The following is a 19,676-nucleotide window of genomic DNA, read 5'->3' on the forward strand; positions in this document are numbered from 1 at the left end:
AACTTAATTATAATCTAGAAGAGGGGGTGGGGAGTAGTGTTACCCGGCGCGTACCCCCCTTGAAATATTTCAAGTGCCCCCCCCCCCGGGAGAAAAAAGTCTGGAAGAAACACTGCCCCCTCCCCGATCTTAGTTTTGGCATTGCGTAACTTCAAATGATTGGCTAACTAAAAATGAAACCTCTGGGTAAAGCACTGACTCGGGGGTGGGGGGGGGGGAGTGTGATTCCCCCCCCACCCACTCCAAACCTACAAATAACTCAATGTTTTGTCCCACCCTACACCTTCTCCACACCACACCACCCCTTCCCCCCCCCCCCCCCCCCCGTCTGTCACCCCAGTTATCCTTGTCACAAACTAGTTCAACGAATCTAACCTTAACGACCTATGGTTAACTTACCATACAATTCTGAAACTTACGCTTTCAACCAATGACCTGAGTTAATTTACTAAACTAACCATACAATCATTGCATTAATGAACTCAACTAATCATATCAAGCTTGGGTTAATTGATCCAACTAATTAAAACATGATTGGGCTAATTGACTCAACTAACCATAAACCTACATACTAAACCATACGAAAGTACCCCATTGATAATCAATAAAAACTAAATTCGTGTAGCCCACCATTATCATCCCGTACCGAGAGAGTTTGTGAGATTTGATTTATTATGGTAATTAGTATGCGTGTCTGGTCTAGTCCTGAGTTCTGTGTATTTGGTCATTTAGTTGTATTGTATGGCCTTAGTCATTTCATAGAACATGTGTATTTGGTCATTTAGTTGTATTGTATGGCCTTAGTCATTTCATAGAACATGTGTATTTGGTCATTTAGTTGTATTGTATGTCCTTAGTCATTTCATATAACACGTTGTGTATTTGGTCATTTAGTTGTATTGTATGGCCTTAGTCATTTCATAAAACACGCTGTGTATTTGGTCATTTAGTTGTATTGTATGGCTTTAGTCATTTCATAGAACATGTTGTGTATTTGGTCATTTAGTTGTATTGTATGGCTTTAGTCATTTCATACATCACGTTATGTATTTGGTCATTTAGTTGTATTGTATGACCTTAGTTATTTCATACGTTGACTTAGTGATGAAGGATTTTTTTTCTTGGCGATGTACGTCGACTGTCTCATTTGAATGTACTGGACCAGTTTGGTGTACTTTGTTTTGGATTGGGCATGTGACTGCCTTGTTCTTTGTCTTAACTTGGTCATTTTGCTGTTCAGTCATAGCTTGGACATTGGCAGTGCTATCCTGTCTTGGTCATTTGACTGTCATGGGGTGGGCATTTGGCTGTCTTGGGGTGGGCATTTGGTTGTCTAGGCTGTCCTTGTCTAAACTTGGTCATTTCCAGTCATAGATTAGACATTTGGTTGTGCTATCCTGTCTTGGTCATTTGGCTGTTTTGACTTGTATTGGTATTCGTCAGTGGGTTGTTTTGTCTAATGTCCATGGCACTATTGACATCGATCTCACCACTAATCTCCATGTCACCAGTCATGTCCATGTCACCTCTGAAATCCATGTTACCAGTGATGTCCATCCGTGACCATCAGTATTACCGTTCACACCCTCCGTTACCCCTCCCTTCTTATCAAATGTAGCTCTACCCGTCTCAATTACAAACAGAGGATGTCTAACAACCCTATGTCTGCCTCAAAACGTCAACAAACCCATACATTTTTAAAAATCTCTATAAAATTACGTATCGCAAACCTTAATTTCGTTTCTTTTCTTTCATTTTAATTTTCCCCTATTTATGCTTCGTGTTTCACTGTCTTGTCTTTCAACACAACCGATTTACAATTTTGAAAACAGCTTTATTCTTTTTCTTTTGAATGTAGGCTTTAATCATCTTTATACACGTGTACTTTGATACCGACCTTGTTCTTTAAAGACACCTACGTATAGCCCACTGTATTTGTGGTTGTCTCTCTCAAAAAGACCATGATCTATGCTCCTCCAGCACGTTTGGGGGGGGGGGGGGGGGGTTAATACAGTGGGTCTCGGATTTCAAAAGCCTGGAGTTAAAGACGCCTCGAGTTACGGACGCTTGGAGTTAAGAACACTTCGAGTTACGAACGCTTCGAGTTACGGATGTATGTGGGTATAAATATTTTCTTCGAGTTACGAACGCTTCGAGTTACGAATTCTTCAAGTTACGAACGCTTCGAGTTACGGACGCTTCGAGCTACGAACGTTTCGAGTTACGAACGCTTCGAGTTACGAACGCTTCGAGTTACGAACGCTTCGAGTTAGGAACGCTTCGAGTTACGAACGCTTTGAGTTACGATCGCTTCGAGCTACGAACGCTTCGAGCTGCGGGTATCTGTTGTTATAAATATGTCGAACTACGAACATTTTTCAAACCCATTAAGCCTGTATAGCTTTTTACGAACGCTTCGAGCTACGAACTCTTCAAGCTACGAACACTTCGAACTACGGGCGTCTGTGGTTATAAATCTCTCGAACTACGAACATTTTTCAAACCCATTAAAGCCTGTATAGCTTTTTCAAATCTTCATACATCGAATGGCACATTATCTCACGGCTTTATGATACCCATCTGATTAAACATTCATTCGTTTTTATCAGCATGAAAATATTAGACCGCCTGAAATGAATCCTGTTTGGTCTCTGAGCAAGAGCTGCCATTAACATTACCTGCAGCAGAGGGGGATGAAATATTCATGGGAATTTGTTGAGTGCCGTGGCGGACTGCACCGCTGTTGTAAGCGCGTGTGCAAGAGGAAGGTGGGGGTGGGGAAGGGGGGGTATGATGGGTCAGCGAGACTTGGATACCCTCGAGATTTGAAAACGAGGTTTTTTTTTTTAAAGTTGGATGTGTGTGCGTGAGTGTGTCTGTGTGTCTGTGTGTGATTTTGAATTTATAATGCAGAACTGGGTTTGTATCAGTGGGGAGTGGTGGGTTATTCAGTAATTTAAGTGTGAGGGTTGGTGTTGTTATAGCAACAGGTATATTTTTGTTGTTGTTGCAGAGTGGTCCATTATAACCGGTTATAACCGACGTTTGTGATTTATAATAATTATAACAGCCATTTCTGGTGTATAACTGGCAATCATTTATTTGATGTTTATAGTCTTGTGGTTGAATACGATTGAAGTTTATAGCCTTCATTTGTGGCTTATAAGTTTCTTTCAGGCATCTATCAAGGGGAACTGCCCCCCCCCCCCCCGTCGGAGAACGTCCATGTTTCTTAACCTCAGCACTATGCCCTAGCCATCTTAACTTTCCCCACCGTAAGCCAGGTACCCGTCAGAGCTGGGTGGACTCAGGGACGTCCTGCAGTCACAAGTCCAAACCAATATCCGAACTCGAGACCTTCGACGTATCAGTCAAACACTGTACCATTCAGCCACACGTCCCTTAGTCGCATTTAAGTCCTTGTTATATCCTGGTTTTGTACGTTAATGAACGGGTTAAAATCTATTGATCCAATTAAACCCATCAAAAAACAACAGCTATTATATACAAAAGGAAAATAATGGACTTCAGTAATACACCGTGCATCATGCCCGTCTTTATACACCCTGTACTTGTACCACCCCCGTCTTTCTACACCCCTCTAACACCCCCGTCTATCTACACCCCTCTAACACCCCCGTCTTTTTACACCCCTCTAACACCTCCATCTTTCTACACCACTTTACCACCCCCGTCTTTCTACACCCCTCTACCACCCCCGTCTTTCTACACCATTTTACCACCCCTGTCTTTCTACATCCCTTTACCACCCCCGTCTTTTATACACCCCTCTCACCCCCCCTTCTTTCTACCCACTCTACCCCCTCCCCATCTTTCTACACCACTTTACCACCCCCTTCTTTCTACACCCCTCTACCACCCCCATCTTTCTACACCCCTCTACCACCCCCATCTTTCTACACCCCTATACACTCCTGACATACACCTCCTGCCACATCATAGACCAGCTAACTCTATCATCCATGTCTATCCCAACATCAACTAAAACCCTGATTAGGAAAAAAAAGACATGTGGTCCAAAATAAGTTGGACCAAAAAAATTGAAAACACAGCGTCTAGCGGAATTGAAACAGCAATCCCATTACCAGAGTTAATGGATTATCTATAAAAACATTTTTTAAAATATCAGCATCCTACATCGTACACTACAGGAGTTTGTTTTGTTCACGCGAGTTCTGTCCCCTTGGGTTTTGGTCACGTCAGTGTCTCCTCTTGCAATATGTAAGCTTCACTGAGCACACTCAGCTTTAATCGGTACCCGGCATAAATTGGAGAAATTGTTTTTTAATTGTCTGTGTTATAATATTTTTTTCTGCCATCGATTACATAAATGAGATGTCATGACTGTCATGACACAATATTTCTTTTTATTAGGAAATTTCCGCATCGCAATAAGTTTTTTTGTTGTTTGTTTGTTTTTTTAACTTTAAATTTCGTTACTATGGCAAAGATTTTTTAAAAATTTGATTAACTTTTTAATAATTTTATTTAGTAAACAAAAATATTAATAACACAAACTACATCCATTTCGTACAACATCTATATATATAATTCTCTTCTTGGAGACGTTAGAAAACACCAAGCTGTAAGCGCTCTCCCTACCACCCCCACCCCTACACGGTCTGGTGAACTGTGGTTCACGCTAAATGTTTACAATCGTAGAGCCGGGTTTAGTGACGGCTATTAAGGGCAGATAATTTAGTTTGAAACTATTTTGAACTTAGGGGAGGTAACTAAAAGGAGTTTGCTTTCACGGGGGAAGGGGGGTAGGGGTTGGGGAAAGTATTTTAAAGCAAATATTTTCAGTGGCAGCATTGGTACTGTCGAATTCACAAATTATGAATTACTGAAAAGTAGAAAATAAAACAACTAAATAGCGGCGTATGATACGCCTCGGGTCAGCTCGTTTATACTAAATCACAAAATGTGGGTTTTAGATCAAGCTGCAAACGATTTTAAAAAATTTTAAAAATCTATTCTTTAACAGCTTTCTGAGCCAACCCCACTAACAAATCGAAACTTTTTGGGGGTTGAGTCATTGTTGGGGGGGGGGGGATTAATTTGGGTTTAGTCTCTTCTTCTTCGTTTTTAATTTTTAATGCTGGAAGGGATCCACTCCTACAGAATAAAGTATTACGTGTCAACTTGTTATAGGCCGTTCTTCTTCTTCATCGTTCTTAATTTTAGTGTTGGTGGGGATCCCCTCCAACACAGTTAAGTATACGTGTCAACTGGTTATGCGCCATTGAGGCCATCGACTCCGATTTCAGCCTGCTTTTCTTTTTGAATTTGCTTCCATAGCCTTTGTCCACCCAAGAACAAACTACAAGGCAGCAGTTGTTTGATTTTGGAGCTGTCTCTCCTACAAGTGTGGCTGTCCCCAGCAATCGAGTCGGGTTTCGTTTAAGTTTGGGCTTTCAGTGTCGTTATGTCCCTGTATGGATAACAGAGGAGTAGCAATAGTATTGTTGTTGTTTTTTTACAGTAGGGTTAGGGTTATGGTTGTAAGATGTGTATAGCAAATTTAACTCACTCCACGGAACGGTGAGATCGGGTAGTAGAGCGTTCGACTCTTTGCCCGAGGTTCTGCAGTTCGGATCTTGGTCTGGAGTTGATACTGCAGGACGTCCTTGAGTCTGATGGGTACCTGACTCACGTTAGGGAAAGAAAAAGCAGCTGGGCACAGTGCTGACAATACCATCCCTTAATGTGCGAGGTCAAGATACAAATTAACTCTACTCCGTTTGCCTTATAGAAAGTTAAGTCGGAAAGGGGAATTTCACTTGTATGCTAAATGTATAACCACGTAGGTACTGTAAATAGAAGAGTGTAGAACAAGCTTTTTATTTAACGCTGTGATGTGAGATGGTTACGTTCCTCTGTTTCATTTCCCCACATATTTTAAACGATGCACAACGGAAAAATGCGCAACGGAAAAATGCGCAACGGAAAAATGCGCAATGGAAAATGTGCACAGAAATCAGCGCAGAAGAATTAAATTCTATCTAAATCTAGCATTTATATTTATATGTAACTAGTGGAGCTACCAGGGACGATAAGAACGTATTACAGTCTGTCAACTTTGACAGGACCAAGGCCAAACTGGGCTGACGCAACAGTGCAGGTGGTCTAATAATCGGATTGTACGACAGAGCTGCGCAATTAATATTCTGATGCAACGATTAGAATCGATTACGAATACGATTACGAATACGATTACGAATACGATTACGAATACGAGGAGATAAAATAGGAAGGCGACAGTTGAGAACGGGGAGTATCAAGTTGAAGACCGATACGTGAGGACGTATTGTGTTATGTGAGAATAGGAATTATGGACACGTGCATTCTGTTATGTGAGGACTAGTGAGGACAGTGGGGGTCAGTTGGTTCATTGTATTCTTATGGAACATTGATACATTTTTATGTGGAGCATTTCTATTGATTCATGTATTAAAGAGATCAATGTAAACCTGCATTTCCGAGTATCTATATTGTGGTCGATGTTGTGTGCTGGTCAAAGGTAGAACGAGTAAATACACTCGGTAACACTTGGCTCTGTCAGCAGTGAAATCGGTAACATTTGGCACTACAAGCAAATAGACTCGGTAACATTTGGCGTTGTCGAGCAGAAGAATTCAACTAGACCAGCCGCTTTAGGCACCCATAGTCAACCTAGTTAATAACTGTGTTTCGTGTGTGTGAACTCGGACATTCAGGAACATGGGAAAAGTATTCTTACATACACGGTAAGAAAGGTCTTTTTTTATTTGAAGGAAATATATAAAAGGGAAAACTGAAATCAGAATCGAGGAAATTGAAAAGAACAGAGATGAGACACCTTTCATTATCATTCTGGCTTGGTGTCACATGCTCTTTTGCTGCTGCAAGCATGAGGCTCAGTATACCCCTAGTTGTAGCACCAACTACCCTGGCGACAGCTATGGGGCTGACCACCAGCATCCAGATAATTGGCATTGGTATCTCCAACTTGGTTGTGGGACAAATACTAGGCAAAGATGGCAACCAAGATATAGATGGAACTCTTAGACACTGGAAATGTGTCATGATCTCCCTTTTGGGCAACACTATCTGCTGCATAGCTGCAGCATTTTTCCTTGGTGTGAGGGGCAGACGCGGGAGTGGTATTTTAGATATCGGAAAGGGACAGAGACTCCTGCTGGCCCAACGGTCTGAGCCAGATAAAGATAGCCCAGAGATAGACAGCAGTGAAGATGACCCTTTGCCTCCAGATGGACCAGGACAGAAAAAAATTAGAATGTCTAATCTGGACGAGAAGCAGATCCATATTGTGGTCCTGCCCAGTGAGTCCCACATAAACAAATTTTACGGAGACGGTGATCCAACCTTAACCAACAGGTTCAGTGAAGAGGTCAGGGCTGCCTGGGCCTCGAGATACATGGCACCAGAGGAAAGATTAAGATTGTTGATGAGCAGTATAGGGGAGACGGTTAGGGCAGAGGTCAAATGCCACGATAAAACCCTCCAAACAGATCCAGATAGGGTGCTAGATCTAATTATGGAGACCTTTGGGGAGAGACGGTCGGGATCGCAACTGCTATCGGTGTTTGTAGGCATAAAGCAGAGACTGGCGGAGAGTGTGATGGAATATTCATACCGAATGAACAGGGCCTTTGAAGCTGTAAAAGGCAAAATACCCGACATGGATTTGCGCCTGCTGAGGGACCATTTCATCGAGGGGTTGGCGACCCCTATGTCAAGAAGATATTTGAAAGAAGAGGTCTACAAAGACCCACAGTTGACCTTCCTTCAGGTCAGGAACTCAGCGATCCGCAGGTCCGAGGATGAGGACCAATCGAACTGTTCGGTAGACAAAGTCTCTGTGCCGGAACAGAAACAATCCCCACCCACAGGGACCGGCACGATGGAAACCATGATGGCTCAACTGTTGGCCCACCTGGATAAGGTTGACCAACGATTGGAGAGGTTAGAAAGCAGGTCAACAGCAGAGAATCAGGGCAAAAACGGGACAAAACATAGACAGGTTGGACAGCCGCGACCTGCCGGTCCATCGCTCCGGTGGACGGCTGACGGTCGACCAATCTGCCTGTCCTGCTCACAGCCCGGACATATGGCACGGTACTGTCCGGTGAAACGATCGCCTGCTGTAAGGCAAGTCAATGCTACAGAGAGGCGAGGTTATGGCTTAAGAAACAAAATGGGACAAACAATGAAAGAGTCTCAAACAAGACTTGAAGAGAAATTATCAGATATTGAAAAAGAACTTCAAATTACACAAGAAAAATTAGAATTGAAGCTTTCTGAACTTCAGAATTGTGAAACTAAGCTAACAGATACTTTAGCCTTGGTGGAAGAACTTAAGAATTCAAAAGACTTGTTAATAATAGAAAAAATGAACTGTGAAATGAACTTGAATGTTAAAAAATTTCAAGTGAACAATTTGTTGGCAGAGAAAAATGATGATAAGGAAGAAATTGGTAGACTTAAGAATGAGATCTCAAGGTTAACCATGAAACTGGATAGGGAAAGTTCATGCAAATTAAAAGCACAGGAGAAATGTTCATCTTTAGAGTGTCTGTTATCTGAAGAAGAAAATAGAAAATTTGTACCTGGTTTTGCAAAAATTGCCGCACCGTTGCATGACTTGGTAAACAAAATGACAAAGAAACACAGTAAGGAGAAAAAGAAAGGCAAAACACAACTGATAGGTGAATTATGGACTGAGGAATGCCTGAACTCGTTTAAGCTACTGAAAAATGCTTTAACCGAGGCGCCGATATTAGGATACGCAGACTTTGACAAACCATTTCGGCTAGAAATTGACGCCAGCTCTAAAGGTCTGGGGGCTGTACTATCACAACAACAAGAGCAAGGTTTCAGGGTTATTGCGTATGCCAGTCGAGCTCTGAAGGAATCAGAGAAGAACATGACAAATTAAAGCGCCATGAAACTAGAACTTTTGACATTAAAATGGGCTGTGACTGAAAAATTCAGGGACTATCTATTAGGTGCTAAATGTGTGGTATACACTGACAATAACCCCCTGAGTCACCTACAGACAGCAAAGTTGGGATCCATCGAACAGCGATGGGCAGCAGAATTGGCACTCTTTGACCTAGAGATAAAATATCGCCCGGGGCGGTCCAATGGCAATGCGGACGCTTTATCAAGGAATCCTTACGAGAGACCGGGCGATGAGGAAGAAACGCTGACAGGAATATGTGAGGTCAGAGCGTCAACAGATATCCCTCACGGGGTGCAAGTGATGCAAAACGGGCAGACCGGGGTGGAGCACATATCCACAGAGCCCCGACATATGGACATCAGTGATTTTAATTGCCTTAATCATAAAGAGATAAGAGATGCCCAGAGAACGGATAGTGGGTTACAGCCGCTGTTGAAATACGTCCAGGAACAAAAACTCCCAAGAAGAAGGGAAAGAGAACAGTTTGGTCGGGAAACAAAGAAACTACTGAGTCAGTGGTACCGTCTCAGTATAAAGGATGGTGTTCTCATGCGGAGAATTCATGACCAAATAGACGGGACAATACACCAGGTGGTGGTGCCTGGACAGTTACGAGAAGAAGTGCTAAAGTTGGCACATGACAGGGCGGGACACCAGGGTCAGGACAGGACGCACAAAATATTACGATGGCGGTGCTACTGGCCCAATATGGAGATGGAGGTCAAACGCCATTGTGAGGTTTGTGTTAGGTGTCAGCATGCGAAAATGCCAGTTGTCAAAATGAGACAGCCATCAGGACACCTACTGGCGACAAAACCACTAGAGATTGTGGCTATGGACTTTACGTCGTTGGAGCAATCATCGGATGGGACGGAACATGTGTTGGTGATGACTGGCGTATTCACCAAATGGACTGTCGCGGTGCCCACACGAGATCAGACGGCCAAAACAGTGGCAAAGGTCTTAATAGAACACTGGTTCATCAAATATGGCATACCAAGACAATTACACTCTGACCAAGGAAGGGCCTTCGAGTCAGAAGTAATTAACCAACTGTGCAGCCACTACGGGATCAACAAATCTAGAACAACCACATATAATCCTAAAGGAAACGGACAGTGCGAGCGGTTCAACCGCAGCATGCATGATTTGCTGCGTACTCTAGAACCTGAACAGAAAAAACGTTGGCCTGATTTTCTCCCAGAGTTGGTATATCTATACAACTGCACCCCCCATGCCACAACCGGCTTTTCGCCACACATGTTACTGTTCGGACGGGAGGCTCGACTCCCTCTTGACTTGTTCCTAGGAAAAAAGGAAAGTATGACTGGCTCATACACCGCACTGGAATATGTGAATGAACATATGAGACGAATAAGAGAAATGTACAGGGTGGTACAAGGAAGACTAGAACATGAAGCACGGCGAAGAGAACCGCGGGTACAGACAAAAGACCCGCCACTCCAACTAAACGACAAAGTATTACTACGTAGCCACCCATTAGGTAGAAACAAAATCCACGACCTCTGGGGACAGGAGATATGGCAAGTCGTGGAGATGCCTAAAGTAGCAGGTGGTCCCTTTAAAATAAGACCCACCAATCACACCAAACCGGATCGGTGGGCGAATATTGCTCAATTAAAGAAATATTGGCATAGTCAAGAAGAGCATTTACACACAAAGAAACCTAAGACAATTAGGGAACCGGAAACTACAACGGAAATTCTCATACCCATCCCGGAACCATGTCACCATCAACAGCACAACAGCGATACACAAGTGGAGAATAACTGCAACAATGAGGATCCCGATCCTCCCAGAAGCAGAGAGACAGTAGAACAGCAGATAAGTGGTCCGCGGAGAAGTTTGAGAAACAGAAAGAATACGAAATTTTTCGTCAGCAACCATCAATTCTTTCATGGTCGCGCTGGGATGAGAGCAGACTGTTCAAAAGCTATAAAAATGAACTGGTGAAGACACCAAACGAAAAAAGGTGGATGTGAATTCTAGAACTGCTTTGTGTCTGAGGAATATGATGTAGACACATTTGATATGTGAAATAGGGATAACTGTCAATCTTTTACGAATGTGACGACATTGACAGTGAGTGGAACAATAAATTTTTTTTTTACGGCGGTGCGTTTGACATTGAAGGAGTGCACCTGCCAAGCGTTGTTTGTGGTTGAAAACACACAAAAAAAAGGCGGGGGGTGGATGTAACTAGTGGAGTTACCAGGGACGATAAGAACGTATTACAGTCTGTCAACTTTGACAGGACCAAGGCCAAACTGGGCTGACGAAACAGTGCAGGTGGTCTAATAATCGGATTGTACGACAGAGCTGCGCAATTAATATTCTGATGCAACGATTAGAATCGATTACGAATACGATTACGAATACGATTACGAATACGAATACGAATACGAATACGAGGAGATAAAATAGGAAGGCGACAGTTGAGAACGGGGAGTATCAAGTTGAAGACCGATACGTGAGGACGTATTGTGTTATGTGAGAATAGGAATTATGGACACGTGCATTCTGTTATGTGAGGACTAGTGAGGACAGTGGGGGTCAGTTGGTTCATTGTATTCTTATGGAACATTGATACATTTTTATGTGGAGCATTTCTATTGATTCATGTAATAAAGAGATCAATGTAAACCTGCATTTCCGAGTATCTATATTGTGGTCGATGTTGTGTGCTGGTCAAAGGTAGCACGAGTAAATACACTCGGTAACACTTGGCTCTGTCAGCAGTGAAATCGGTAACATTTGGCACTACAAGCAAATAGACTCGGTAACATATAGATATTAGCAACAAACGGCCATGTGTACCCTGTAGCATAATAAAACATTCTCCACGAACTATGACAAAATTTAAGGGTATTCGCATAATTAGTTTGTATTTGCCCATTTTTCGTGGATTCCTTTTTTAACAGATTTTCTACTACTATTAAAACAGCTTTGCTACTGATTTTAAAAAAAACCACTCCCTTATAACTGACAATACAACTAGCAATACTGCTATTAAATCAACCTTAGTACTAATTAAACAGCTACCATTCCTAGTAGAAAAAAAAAACCCAGAAAATCTATGTTTATGTTCCGGACTAAGAGTTATCACGTGAGATCCACCGGCTGCCATTGGTCGTCTGCTCCACTGTTTCAATCATCCGTCGGTCCACCGGAAGTGCTTAAGTTTCCTTAATTCTCCCGCGCGCGTGCGCAGTGCCAATAAAAAATCTGGCCGACCTGGCTCATGCTAATGACGAACTCCTGGACACCAGGCTCACACGGACGACAAGCCCCAGCAAATACGACGGTCACTTCTGCGAGTCCGGTCTGGCATCGCACGTCTGCTGGGGATGTTCAGACGACGTAAAGACGGTTATTACTGTTTGGGTGAGGGGGGGTAGGGGGGTAGGGATGGGGAGGGGGGTTGAAATGTACTTAGTGGTGGTGAGGGGAGGGCGGGATCAATGCAAGATGTAAAGTGTCGGCTGGGTGAGTTGTTTACTGGAGAGTTCTGACTTTTCTTGCACGGATGTGTGAATCCAATTTCTTGCACTTGAATGAGAGTTCAAGGTTCTATCTGTGTGGAGAAGTCCATTTCTTGTATTTGAATGATAGTTCAATTTGTTCACTATGTTGAGAATTATATTTCTTGCATTTGAATAAGAGTTCAATTTTTTCTGTGAGTGGCGAATTCCATTTCTTGCACCTGTATTGATAGTTACACTTCTTGCAGTGGAAAGAGAATTCATTTTCTCGCACTGGAGTACTTGTGTCTAGTTTTCTTTAAGAAATGAAGCGACTTTCTAAAGGTCTATAAACTGAATGAGTTAGGGTTAGGAATAAAGTTTAAGAGAACACATGTTAAGAATACGGTAAGACCTTTAAAATTTAGCTTATCTATTTTATTTTATTTTGGGCTGGGGTTAAAAAGCAAAGATTATGGTTTGTGTTTAAACTTTGTGTTTAGTTTTAATAAATGTTCGACTTCAATTAAGAATGGGCTATGGTAATAGATTACCATACTCTAATAAAGGCTAAATATTTTCACACAAAAAACAACACTTTTTTGCATTGACGTAAATTTATTTTTCATTACCCGCTTCCGTTAGTTGCATTAGTATTATATTTTATAATATATGTTACAATATATGTTATAACATATAACAAGGACCCATCTCTTGATTTATCAACCGACTCTCACATATTCGAGGTCCCCCACTATTCGTTGAGTTCTTTCGCACTTGTGTCATTTCGCGATAAAATCGTAAATTGTCGAATAAGTTGTATAGTTATCGATTTTAGGATTACAGCAAACTCTGATTATTTATTTAGACACGCATTTGTTGCTTATATTTATAAAGCGTAAGTCTAAGTATTTGAAATGTCTTTTAAATGTAATACCCTTTAATTTTTTAATACGAAAATTTTCAAATAAAGTGTATTTTTCTCGGTACTTTTGTTACAAAGAGGCTGAAGCTAAAAGGGTGTAGTTGGGAGACTATAGGCATGATTTTTGTTTCAGAGAAGCAAAATTTGCGTAATTGAGACTATTGCCCGATTTTTATTTTCTCGTATATACGAAGTATAGAGAAAGTATTGTAATCGTGCAAAAAAAAATCGAGATTTTTACAAATCTCGACGTTTTACACGTCACTGATACGGAAAAACATAATTTTGCAATCTTGTCCGTATGCCTGTGTGTTTGTCTGTCTGTCTGTCTGTAAACATGATAACTTGAGTACCGTTACAGCTAGGTTGATGAAATTTCATATATAAGTATTTTATCAAAATCGTAGATCCGTACCAACTTTTGAGCGATTTCCGATAACCGGAAGTGGTACATTTTCTACTTTGAATTTTTCAAAAGCCTATAATTTTAGTACTATTTCAGATAGATAAATGAAATTTCACTGAATTCTCTACCTTCTGTCAAATTTTTAGTAATTTCCGTTGAACGGAAGTACTAATTTACGCTATTTCCGATTTCTCAAAAAACGCATGTAAATTTATAAAGTACTAATAATATTGCGCACTATTATGCACATTTTGTTTTGGCGTTCGCTTGGTGCGCAATTCTTTTTTCTATGAAATTCTATTCTATTAAAAAGTTTTATTAAAAAGAGATTTATTTAAAGAGATTTCCTATATACAAACCAACATAGTGTTTCTAAAACTCTCGTGTCTTGTAAACATGAAATCAAAATAAACAGTCTCGTCAGCAGTGATTCTTTAAAACTATTTTCTCTGGGGACGGGGGGGGGGGGGGGGGAGACGGACTAATACATTTTAATTTCTTTAGAAAAGTTTATTCTTCGTTCGGAGGTGACGGGAGGTGAGGGGCGGGGTGGGAGGGGAGAGACTAAGAGATGCCTGAAAGAAACTCAGCTCTCAAGGGTTGTCGTAATTGACGTGGACAGCTGTATGTCATCATAGTAAATAGGTCAGACCCATGCGGGTAGGTTTACTCAAAGGTAGGTTTACTCAAAGGTCGGTTTACTCAAAGGTAGGTTTACTCAAAGGTAGGTTTACTGTAGGGTAGGTTTACTGTAGGGTAGGTTTACTGTAGGGTAGGTTTACTGTAGGGTAGGTTTACTGTAGGGTAGGTTTACTATAGTGCATTTCACTGTAGTACGTGCAGTTTCAATCAAGGGAAGGTTTGCTAAAGGGTAGGTTTACTATAGGGTAGGTTTGCTAAAGGGTTGGTTTACTATAGGGTATGTTTGCTAAAGGGTAGGTTTACTATAGGGTAGGTTTGCTAAAGGGTAGGTTTACTATAGGGTAGGTTTGCTAAAGGGTTGGTTTACTATAGGGTATGTTTGCTAAAGGGTAGGTTTACTATAGGGTAGGTTTACTGTAGGGTAGGTTTACTATAGGGTAGGTTTATTGTAGTGCAGTTTCGCTCAAGGGTAGGTTTACTATAGGGTAGATTTATTTTAAAATGGGTTAATTTTAGAATAGGTTTACTGCTGCGTACTATATGACGCCTCTGGCACCGAAAGATGCAACGACTTACGTTTTATATCCTGGGATGCTGTTTACAACTTGCTTGTATTGATTTATTTTGGACTCTCCGCCGCCAAGATAAATTACCATCAGCAGAGAGCTTTAGCCTACATCACACTAGCAGCTTGAAAAAAAACTGAATGTGTGAAACATAACCGGACTGAACTAGATTTGGTATTTCTGTGATAGTTTGTTGATTGTTTTGTACTGGGTAGGGTCGTTTGGGTTTGTGTTATGTTTAGGGCAAGGCTTGTGTTGTATTCGTGATAGCGTTATGGTTTGAGTTAAGGTTGAATTAACGATTGACGATAGGGTAAGGGTTGGGGTAGCGATAACGGTAAAACCAATTTCACACACACACACTCACACAACCCACACACGCACAACACACATACGCACACCACACATACGCACACCACACATACGCACAACACACATACGCACAACACACATACGCACAACACACATACGCACAACACACATACGCACAACACACATACGCATAACACACATACGCACAAAACACATAAGCACAAAACACAAAAGCACAAAACACATAAGCACAAAACACATAAGCACAAAACACATAAGCACAAAACACATACGCTTGCACATATGCACACACACACAACAAACACACGTTCGACGATTCACGAAATAAGGGCCAATGGTTAAGGTTGAGATAAGCGTTACCAGCAAAACAATAGCTTGAAATGGTCCTGTCGTACAATACATTTTTTTGTTGACACTCAACAAAACACATAATTGACCAGGGGTTCAGTAAAGGTTACCTTAGTGGACAGGTACATAGGTGTTGTGCGTTGTGATGTTAACAAATGTCACGTCTTAAGGTAATGTTGACACATGTCATGTTTTCAGGTAATGGTAACAAATGTCACGTCTTTAGGTAATGTTAAGAAATTTCACGTCTTCAGGTAATGTTAACAAATGTCACATCTTCAAGTAATGTAAACAAATTACGTCACATCTTCAGGTAAGTTTTTTTTTCAAGACGAGGTCACCACGACCCAGACACACCCGGATGTCGTACTATGTCATGCGCACAAATCAATCCGGCGCATGCGCCTCGTCGTATGATACCCACCATAGGGAAGAGTGGGGTGCGCATTAAACGAAAATAGACACGTTTTTTTTACTCTCTCTCTCTGTTCAAACCATCCTGCTCTGAATATAGTGATCGTTCAGACATAGACGAAAGACGCCCATTCATCAACACCCTGGTCACGTTCTTGTTGGAAGCTCTTGGGTGCCAGGAAAAATATACAGGCACGTCATTCGGTGCTTCTCAAACTGGGGGTTACGATTTCTACTTGTTGGAAGCCAGTGATTCTCACAAGAAATATGCAGGCACATCATTCGGTGTTTCTCAAAGTGGTTACATCATGTACTTGCTGGTTGTCCAGTTTTCTTCTTCATCCTTAATTGTAATGTTGGAAGGGATTTCGTCCAACACAATTAGGTATTACGTGTCAACTTGTTATGCGCCATTTAGGCTTCCAAGAACTAACTACAACGCAGTTATTGTTTAATTTTGGAGTTATCTCCCGAAAATGGGTTGCTTTCCTCAGCTATTGATTCTCATCTGCACGGGGTTTGAACTCGGGGCTTTTCAGTTTAGCAGCCATCCCTATACTGGCCCGTCACATCGTGCTTGTTAAAGTGTGTGTTACAAGGAACGCGCTTGTTATAGGTTTGAACCGAGGACGTTTGGTGCTGCTACAAATAGCTTCGCAGCTCGACAGCTGTTTCAGGGGGGGGGGGGGGTCTTAATTTCTATGAAATATACACCACAGTTTCAATATCTTATTCACAATTTACAACAGTTTCAATATCTTATTCAGAGTATACAAAAAAGTGTCATTATTTGAATTACAATATACAACAAATTGTAAATCTGTGTGAAAATAATAAACAGAGTGTCCTTATCAGTGTTTACATTGTTCTCCCACATCCTTATAGCCCATACAAGCTCATATGTGACATTCTTACTTCATTTTACATTGAGCCCCCCCCCCACACACACCTCCCCATGTACCTCCCACAACACAACGAGCTGTGTCTAACCTTTACATACTTTGTGCGTGTAAAACCTCGTCAAGATAATTTTAATTTCCTTCCTCAATCACTCACCCACGCCCACCCCTCCCACCCTCGCGTTCCCTCCTCTCGTTGACTCACTTTTCAATGAATCACTTACCTCCTCACCCCTCCATACCCCACCCCTTTGTTTTAAATAAATCTCTTTCAATCTCCTGTTTTACTCTCCTCACAAATAACTTCCCCCTCCCTCCCCCCCCCCCTACTCTCTCCAGGGGGGGGGGTTGGACACTGGTTAGTATATATTGTGTACATAAAATATACATTTCTATTTCGTTTGGACCTGCTTTAAGAGGTAGTGCCCCTTGAAGAGATGCCTGAGAAAGACTCTGCTATTCCCCCCACCCCCCACCCCCATCCCTCACCACCATTCCTCTCACAACCCACCAAATTATTTTTTTCATTTAAAAAAATTTCAATCTCTAATTGTTTCTCTATTTTTAGGGTAACTTTGATGTACTTTCTCTATCTCATTTTTCTATCTTTACATATAGAGCCTAGGCCTACATATTTCTTCATCTCATCTATGAAGACGATACTCTTCCTCCTCCCTCCCCTACCCCTCCTTCCACCACACCCCCTCACACCTCATTTTTTTAAACCTCATTAATTAATTTCTCACCTTACCCGTCACAACATATTTATAAAGCTTACATCTAGGAACATTTATATACCGTCTACACGTCATCAAATATTAATTCCCCATTAACACAATCACCCTCGATTCTCCTGCGCGCAGGTCGGCTGTCACAAGATCTTTATCTTTCGTCACAAGATCTGTAGCTGTTGTCACAAGATCTTTATCTGTTGTCACAAGATCTTTATCTGTTGTCACAAGATCTTTAGCTGTTGTCACAAGATCTTTAGCTGTTGTCACAAGATCTTTATCTGTTGTCACAAGATCTTTATCTGTTGTCACAAGATCTTTAGCTGTTGTCACAAGATCTTTATCTGTTGTCACAAGATATTTTAGCTGTTGTCACAAGATCTTTATCTGTTGTCACAAGATCTTTAGCTGTTGTCACAAGATCTTTAGCTGTTGTCACAAGATCTTTATCTGTTGTCACAAGATCTTTGGCTGTTGTCACAAGATCTTTAGCTGTTGTCACAAGATCTTTAGCTGTTGTCACAAGATCTTTATCTGTTGTCACAAGATCTTTATCTGTTGTCACAAGATCTTTAGCTGTTGTCACAAGATCATTAGCTGTTGTCTCAAGATCTTTAGCTGTTGTCACAAGATCTTTAGCTGTTGTCACAAGATCTGTATCTGTTGTCACAAGATCTTTATCTGTTGTCACAAGATCTTTAGCTGTTGTCACAAGATCTTTATCTGTTGTCACAAGATCTTTAGCTGTTATCACAAGATCTTTATCTGTTGTCACAAGATCTTTAGCTGTTGTCACAAGATCTTTAACTGTTGTCACAAGATCTTTAGCTGTTGTCACAAGATCTTTAGCTGTTGTCACAAGATCTTTATCTGTTGTCACAAGATCTTTAGCTGTTGTCACAAGATCTTTATCTGTTGTCACAAGATCTTTATCTGTTGTCACAAGATCTTTAGCTGTTGTCACAAGATCTTTAGCTGTTGTCACAAGATCTTTAGCTGTTGTCACAAGATCTTTATCGGTTGTCACAAGATCTTTAGCTGTTGTCACAAGAACTTTAGCTGTTGTCACAAGATCTTTATCTGTTGTCACAAGATCTTTAGCTGTTGTCACAAGATCTTTATCGGTTGTCACAAGATCTTTAGCTGTTGTCACAAGATCTTTAGCTGTTGTCACAAGATCTTTAGCTGTTGTCACAAGATCTTTAGCTGTTGTCACAAGGTCTTTAGCTGTTGTCACAAGATCTATAGCTGTTGTCACAAGATCTTTAGCTGTGACTCGTCAAACTGTGTTTAATACAGATCTTATCTGACTCTATTCATGGCGTCTTACCCACTCTTTTATAACTCCTAATTGCGTCTATCTTTCTCTTAAATGACTCTGCTAACTACATTTATCTCACTCTTCTAACTCCCAATGGCATCTACGACACTCACCGTTATGTGACTCCCAAATGGCGTCTACCCCACTATTCTATGACTCCTATCGGAGTCTATCCTCTTCTCACATGACTACAAATTTATTCCACTTTTCTTTAACTCTGCTAGTGGCGTCTATCCATCTCTCCCATAACTCTACCAGTGGCGTCTATCCAACTCTCCCATAACTCTACCAGTGGCGTCTATCTATCTCTCCCATAACTCTACCAGTGGCGTCTATATAACTCTCCCATAACTCTACCAGTGGCGTCTATATAACTCTCCCATAACTCTACCAGTGGCGTCTATCCATCTCTCCTATAACTCTACCAGTGGCGTCTATTAAACTCTCCCATAAATCTACCAGTGGCGTCTATCGACCTCTCCCATAACTCTACCAGTGGCGTCTATCCATCTCTCCCATAACTCTACCAGTGGCGTCTATTAAACTCTCCCATAAATCTACCAGTGGCGTCTATCGACCTCTCCCATAACTCTACCAGTGGCGTCTATCCATCTCTCCAT

At 41.4% G+C, this 19,676-nt stretch overlaps 1 protein-coding gene across 1 annotated transcript; it reads right to left on the reverse strand.

Moving 5' to 3' along the window:
* Positions 1-18,075: 18,075 nt before the first annotated feature.
* LOC131955836 (uncharacterized) lies at positions 18,076-19,676 on the reverse strand. The gene is made up of 2 exons (XM_059320117.1): positions 19,652-19,676; positions 18,076-18,983 (listed from the first exon to the last, which is right to left on the reverse strand). Exons 1-2 carry the CDS (start codon positions 19,674-19,676, stop codon positions 18,076-18,078), a joined length of 933 nt encoding a protein of 310 aa, XP_059176100.1.

This window comes from Physella acuta, unplaced genomic scaffold (assembly GCF_028476545.2).
Source record: "Physella acuta isolate Inbredline_101_S28 unplaced genomic scaffold, ASM2847654v3 ptg001109l, whole genome shotgun sequence".
Lineage (NCBI taxonomy): Eukaryota > Metazoa > Mollusca > Gastropoda > Physidae > Physella > Physella acuta.

Bases quoted from the DNA above. Each gene is read 5' to 3' on its own strand.
- LOC131955836 (XM_059320117.1), bottom strand. From the start codon at position 19,676: ATGGAGAGATGGATAGACGCCACTG. The intron at 18,984-19,651 runs GTAGAGTTATGG...TTGTGACAACAG, and splicing joins GAGATGGATAGACGCCACTG to CTATAGATCTTGTGACAACA.